At 39.4% G+C, this 6,264-nt stretch overlaps 1 protein-coding gene across 4 annotated transcripts in view; it reads left to right on the top strand.

Moving 5' to 3' along the window:
- The window catches only part of WIPF1 (WAS/WASL interacting protein family member 1), a 78,061-nt gene extending 73,152 nt beyond the window's left edge, over positions 1-4,909 (top strand). For all 4 annotated transcript variants that reach the window (XM_021703125.1, XM_021703123.1, XM_021703122.1 and 1 more), the window contains one exon: positions 1,815-4,909. In XM_021703125.1, coding sequence (XP_021558800.1) covers positions 1,815-1,870 — 56 coding nt within the window. In that variant the 3' untranslated portion in view covers positions 1,871-4,909. The remainder of the gene's footprint in view (positions 1-1,814) is intronic.
- The last annotated feature ends 1,355 nt before the right edge of the window (positions 4,910-6,264 follow it).

Genomic DNA, 6,264 nt, shown 5'->3' with positions numbered 1-6,264 from the left:
GTGTGTGTGTGTGTGTGTGTGTGTGTGTGTGTGTGTGTGTGTGTGTGATGAAGAGAGGCTTCTATCTCATAAAAGCCTGTTTCTCTTGGGGCACTAACAAATGAATTCACTTTAAGGAGTTGTTTGTATAGACTCTAAATATTTTTCCTGGTTTCTTGTAAGCATTCTTAAGCTCACTGAAGTGCTCTTTGTATATTTAAGTCAGTAACAGAACCATCCCCCCTCCTCTAAATTCTTAATTTCATAGCTGAACACATTCCCTTCCCCATCCTGCTGTCTCTAAGACTAAAGGTGACTCGAGGACTGGAACTGTCCTGCTCACTACTGCATCTTCCTCACGTGGCCCCGAACTGAAATGTAGCAGGCATTTAAAAATATTTCTTAAACTGATGAATTAATGTCCACTGTGCCCAAAAATGTTTTTGTAGATTTGCTTTAAATATTTCTAGCGTTCTGTGTGCTTAATGGATCATCTCTGGATCATCTCTGTAACAAAACTGAAGTACTATCGTGTGGTTTTGCTCTGCTCCTGTAGCTGCCTTGGCCTCTAAGTGGGGCACCAGCCTGGCAGGGCCTCCAGGCAGCCCTGAGCCGTGCCATTTGACTGCAGCTCTGCAGGCCAGCCCACGTGGCGCCAGCTGCTGACGGTACGTCAGCAGATGGTCAAGGCTCCACAGCAGATGACTGCTTTCCAGCCAGATGTGTCTTTCCTCAGGTGTGGGCCCAAGAAAAGACATGGTTGGGATGGCAAAAGGAAGAGGCAAGGGAACGGGCCGCCAGTGTCTTCCTCTACCTCCTCCCCTGCTAGATCTGCTCACGGCGTCTGAGCACCCGGCTTCATGCCTAAAACCTGTTGGGTCCTCAAAAAAATGTACATGGGACAAATGAATTTAAAAAACTGTGAATGGATTTTAAACCCAGTACTCATACCCATGAATATGCATAGTTTTTAAAAGAACACTATCAACAGAGTGAAGAGGCAACCCACGAAATGGAATAAAATATTTGCAAATTATATATCTGGTCAAAAAGTAAAATCCAGAATATTTAAAGAATGCCTACGATTCAACCACAAAAACCCAATTTTTAAAATGGGTTGAATACTTGCATAGACATTTCTCTGAGGAAAATACCCCTATTTACAAAAAAGCACATGAAAAGGTGCTCGATATCACTAAGCATTAAGGGAATACACATAGCACTACAGTGAAATACAACTTCACAGCCATTAGGATAGTTACTATCAAAAAAAGCATTGTTTAGACATTAGAAGATACCTAAATGTCCAACAGAAGGGAATTGATTAGATAAATACAGCATACCTATATAACAGAATGTAATGTGTCCTTTATAATTATATGTATAAATAATAACGGCTCTGAAATATGTTCAGACCGGCTATATATGATCCTATTTGGGGAAGAAAAAAGGGAGCTGTTTATATATAGAAAATAAAAGGAAAATGTTTACATCATGTTATTGGTTACCTCTGGGTGGGTTTTTGTTTTAGCTCATCCGTATTTTCTAAATCTATAATAAACATGTACTACGTTTGTGGTAAGAAGAAAAGTAATTTTTTTTTAAATTTTCTTAACTTTGTGCAAGTACTCAGGAGCCAATGGTGGGTCATCCCTCTCTAGAAATGTTCAGTCAGATTCTTACTTGCTTCCCTTCACTTCTTACTTACCCTGTTCTTTATAGCCTTGGTCATAGAGGGTGACGTGGTGGGTACTTTTGCGACCATCCTTTAGTTTGTACAGCGAGATCATAAGCTTTCTAACCAAAATTTATATTTTGTCTATTTTTTCATCAAGGTGGATCCAACCGAAGAGAAAGGGGTGCCCCACCACTTCCTCCCATCCCAAGGTGATCTTTGCCTGCTCTTCTCCACCCGAGCCCAAGAGCTCCTTCTGTTGTTGCTCTCCGAGGGTTGCAAACCCTCCTCCCCTTGTCTCCCCTTGTCCCCTTCATACTGGCAGTAGGGAAGAAGGGAGGGTGAGGTGAGAATATGTGTGTGTTGGGGGTGGGGGTGGGAATGCAGTAAAGAAATGCACCTAGCTTTTTATATTGTGTATATTCTCAAAGCTCTTGCTTGCTTCAGCTACAGCCCGCCAGTGTTGGCTGCTTAGGGGTCAGGAGGCTTTTGTGGCAAGGAGGCAGAAATGCATTGTGTCTTAGCTTTCAACCAGCCAAGTTCAAACATCCACAGCTAATTTGCTACAGACTGTAATATTAAAGTTCCTGAGAGCTATTTGCTTCCATGCCTTTTTTGCATGCTTGGCTTTCTGTCTGATTCCAGGAACCACCTAAGCAAGTTTCTGCATTCAGGGCTCACATAAAATTTTTCAATTACAGGATGTCCAATCTTTGGCAGTCTGAGATAAGTTCTAGATAGAGCTGTCCAACAGAAATACAATGTGAGCCACATATAGTTTTTGAATTTCTAGTAGCTATGTTAAAAGAGGAAAATAGGTGAAATTAATTTTAATATATTTTATTTAACCCTAATACCCAAATTATTATCATTTCAACCTGTAATCAGTATAACAATTATTAATGAGATATTTCACATTCTGTTTTGGTACTAAGTCTTCAAAATCCAGTGTGTATCCTACATTGAGAGCACATCCCCATTCAGGCTAGTCACATCTTAAGTGCTCGACAGCCCCGTGTGGCCGGTGGCTACTGTTTTGGACAGCACAAGTCTAGAAGCTGCAGGCTAGTGCAAAAACCTCTTGTTTCAAAAACAAAAAAGGCAAGTTGAGCTTGAGCAATTCAAAAAGTAACTAAAAATAAAGTTAGGACCTAACACCTTGTTCGGCAGACAGCTTGACCTTAGATTTTGCTCCCTTATTTCCCGTCTTTCCTTAATGTATGTATCCAAGTGTTGCTTCACAATACCATGGTCAGAAATTGATCTAACAGGGTTTACAGTCACGGGGAATAAAGCCATTAGAAAGAAACTGAAAGCCAGCTGGGGCTTGGGGACTCAGAGCCAGCTGCCTTGAGTTCACCTGTCCATTGGACCCCTGCCTTACACTCATTCCTCTGCCGCCCAGCATGCATCTCCGCGCCAGGGAGGCTCGTAGGCCCTGTAGCTATGGGGGAAAGTCAGGAAAAGGTAGCCAGTTGGAAACGTGGAGGAAGGAAGCAGGTTTTGATGGGCAAACTGTAAAAGTCTAAATCTTGATGTGTATGGGGTTGAGAGAGATTGCTACTACAAATTGAAGAGAATTTGTCTTGACTGTATCTGGGAGAATCACTTGCCTTGGATCTATGCAAATAAAGCTCCGTGAAAGGACCATAGGGATGAGCCAGGCTTGCCCTTTTTTTTGTATTATTTTGTTTACAAAACTTTACTGGGACTTTTAAATCTAGCTATAGATTTGGAAAAAAAAAATATTTCCATTTAGATGTTTTATATGGTTGATTATGTTTAAAATTACCATTACTTATTTTTTAAAAGCACACAACCACATATGTATATGTATACCTAAACTTTGTATCATGGTCTCAGTGTATTGTTCATGTATTACTGGGAGATGCTAACAAGAAATCAATCCAAAGAAAAATTTGAAAGAAGCATTCCTATTTATAGAATAAATAATTGTTTCATTTATATAAAAGCAAAAGAACTTAGAGTTCTAATAAATGGGATATCTAATAAATTATGAAGTGGCCCATTTGAATATATTGTATTTTTATAACTTTCCTTGCCAAAGTCCTGGGCTTAGTATGTTAGAGAACTTGGTTTTTCCCCCCATCTCCTCTACCATTCATCTGTCTTTCATATAGTCATTTGGGGCTCTTCGCCCAAAGGGACTCAAGAAATATAAAGGTGTAACAAACTTGGCTAAGTATTTCCAAAAAGAATTTTTCAGGTAGTATAGCAGCATCATTTTATTTGGGATTCTTTGATCAGGTATGAACAGTTGATACAAATCCCTATGATAAAGCCTAATGAGCCACTTCAGAAAAAGTGGAAATCTGGCCTTACTAGCAAATATGGCAGAGAAGTCCGATCCAAAGAATTTTGGGTCTGAATTTTATGAGGGCTAGTAATCATGGCCAGTTTCCTTGTATATCCCAACTTTGTAGGTACCATCCTAAGGTGTGAAACACAGTCATAGCTCAAAGTTGCTGTTCATCCAGGAGAGAGAAGTTTTAGAATGTATTTAAGTCAATGTTTCATTAATACACCTATACCCTTTCTTTGAAAGTTGGCAACCTAATTGCATCCAAAACAATAATTTCTATGCTAAAATCTTCAACTATGGCAAATCACAAAATGAATATTTTCTTCCTAAAATCAGGGCTTACATTTGGGGTTTTTTTCAATAATATTTCCTGATAAATGTATTCAAGATGCAATACAGTATTTTAACATTCATATATCATTTTATATTGAAATATATTACAGTATTAAAATTCAGTGTTCAGTATTTATTTCACTATGCATTTTATTTAGTAGAAGCCGAGAGAAATGTTTAATCCAATGGTGCCTTACTTTGTGATTTGAAAGAAATCGACTTTTTATGTCTAAGTAGCAGATTATTTGCATATTTGTAAAAACAGGCCTTTATATTTTAACTTGTAATACCAATTTTGTTATTTTAGTAGCAGAAATGGGATGATAATGTTAAAGCACCCAACATTTTTTGACATGAAATTAATTTTTCCCTGTTTGTAGTCAGGGACAGTAAAGGAAAACAAATGTTTTTCATACCACTGCATGATGTAAACATGCACATTTTGGAATCTATGTCATCAGGACAGTTTAAATGGTGGGGTAGAGACTACCCTAGACATCTGTGTCTTTGTGAGTTAGCCAGACAATGAATAAAAGCAGAATGATAAGAGTGTCAACTGGTGGTTTTTATTTAAGTATTGTCTATATAAATGCAAATGAAAAGGCAAATGTCTGTTTTCTGTGTTCTACTCTGGTAAAGAAAGACAAGTCCAGAGCAAAGAAAAACAGGAGGGGAAGGTAGCATCAGTCCCTAGTGCAGGTTCCACACACCCACTTTCTAATCCCTTGTTTGTTTTTCCTGAGAACTTGCATCCTAAGTCAGAGTCTGCTGTCTGTTTACCTGAGGCAGATGCTTCTACTCTAAGGTAAAGACGGATGGTGGGAACAACGGGCAAGAAAACTACCAGGACTAGCACTGACACTGATAAACACAGGAAAGGCCAATGGGAATTTAGGAGGCCTGATAATTTTTTAAATTATCTGCTGTGCACTCGCACATGTGTACATATCTTAATACAAGCATAATGGTTAAGAGATTAGGAAGACCTGCCTCCATCTCTTACTTGCAAGTTGCAAACTTCTCTGAGCCTCAGGTTCCTTATCCACAAGGTAAGTTAACTGTCTCATAACATTAACAAGTACATTAAATGGGATAATGCAACATATGGCCAACAGACACATGAAAAAATGCTCAACTTCACTCGGCATCAGGGAAATGCACATCAAAACCACAATGAGATACTACCTCACACCAGTCAGAATGGCTAAAATTAACAACACAGGAAACGACAGATGTTGGCAAGGATGCGGAGAAAGGGGAACCCTCCTACACTTTTGGTGGGAATGCAAACTGGTGCCGTCACTCTGAAAAACAGTATGGATGTTCCTCAAGAAGTTGAACATAGAGCTACCCTACGGCCCAGCAATTGCACTACTGGGTATTTACCCCAAAGATATAAATGTAGTGATCCGAAGGGACACCTGCACCCCAATGTTTCTAGCAGCAATGTCCACAATAGCCAAACTATGGAAAAAGCCCAGATGTCCATCGACAGATGAATGGATAAAGAAGATATGGTAGGGCGCCTGGGTGGCTCAGTTGGTTAAGCGACTGCCTTCGGCTCAGGTCATGATCCCAGAGTCCTGGGATCGAGTCCCGCATCAGGCTCCCTGCTCAGCGAGGAGCCTGCTTCTCCCTCTGACCCTCCCCCCTCTCATGTACTCTCTCTCTCTCATTCTCGCTCTCTCAAATAAATAAATCTTAAAAAAAAAAAAAAAGATATGGTATATATATATATATATATATATATATATATATACACAATGGAATATTACTCAGCCAAAAAAAAAAAGAACTCTTGCCATTTGCAACAATGTGGGTAGAACTAGAGGGTATTATGCTAAGCGAAATAAGTCAAAGACAATTATCACATGCTCTCACTCATATGATCATAGGGGAAGGGAGGGAAAAATAAGACCAAATCGAGAGGGAGACAAACCATAAGAGACTCTTA

The sequence above is a fragment of the Neomonachus schauinslandi genome, chromosome 3 (assembly GCF_002201575.2).
Source record: "Neomonachus schauinslandi chromosome 3, ASM220157v2, whole genome shotgun sequence".
NCBI classification, from domain to species: domain Eukaryota; kingdom Metazoa; phylum Chordata; class Mammalia; order Carnivora; family Phocidae; genus Neomonachus; species Neomonachus schauinslandi.
Note: the sequence above shows the minus strand (reverse complement) of the source record. Positions and strands in the feature narration are given on the sequence as shown.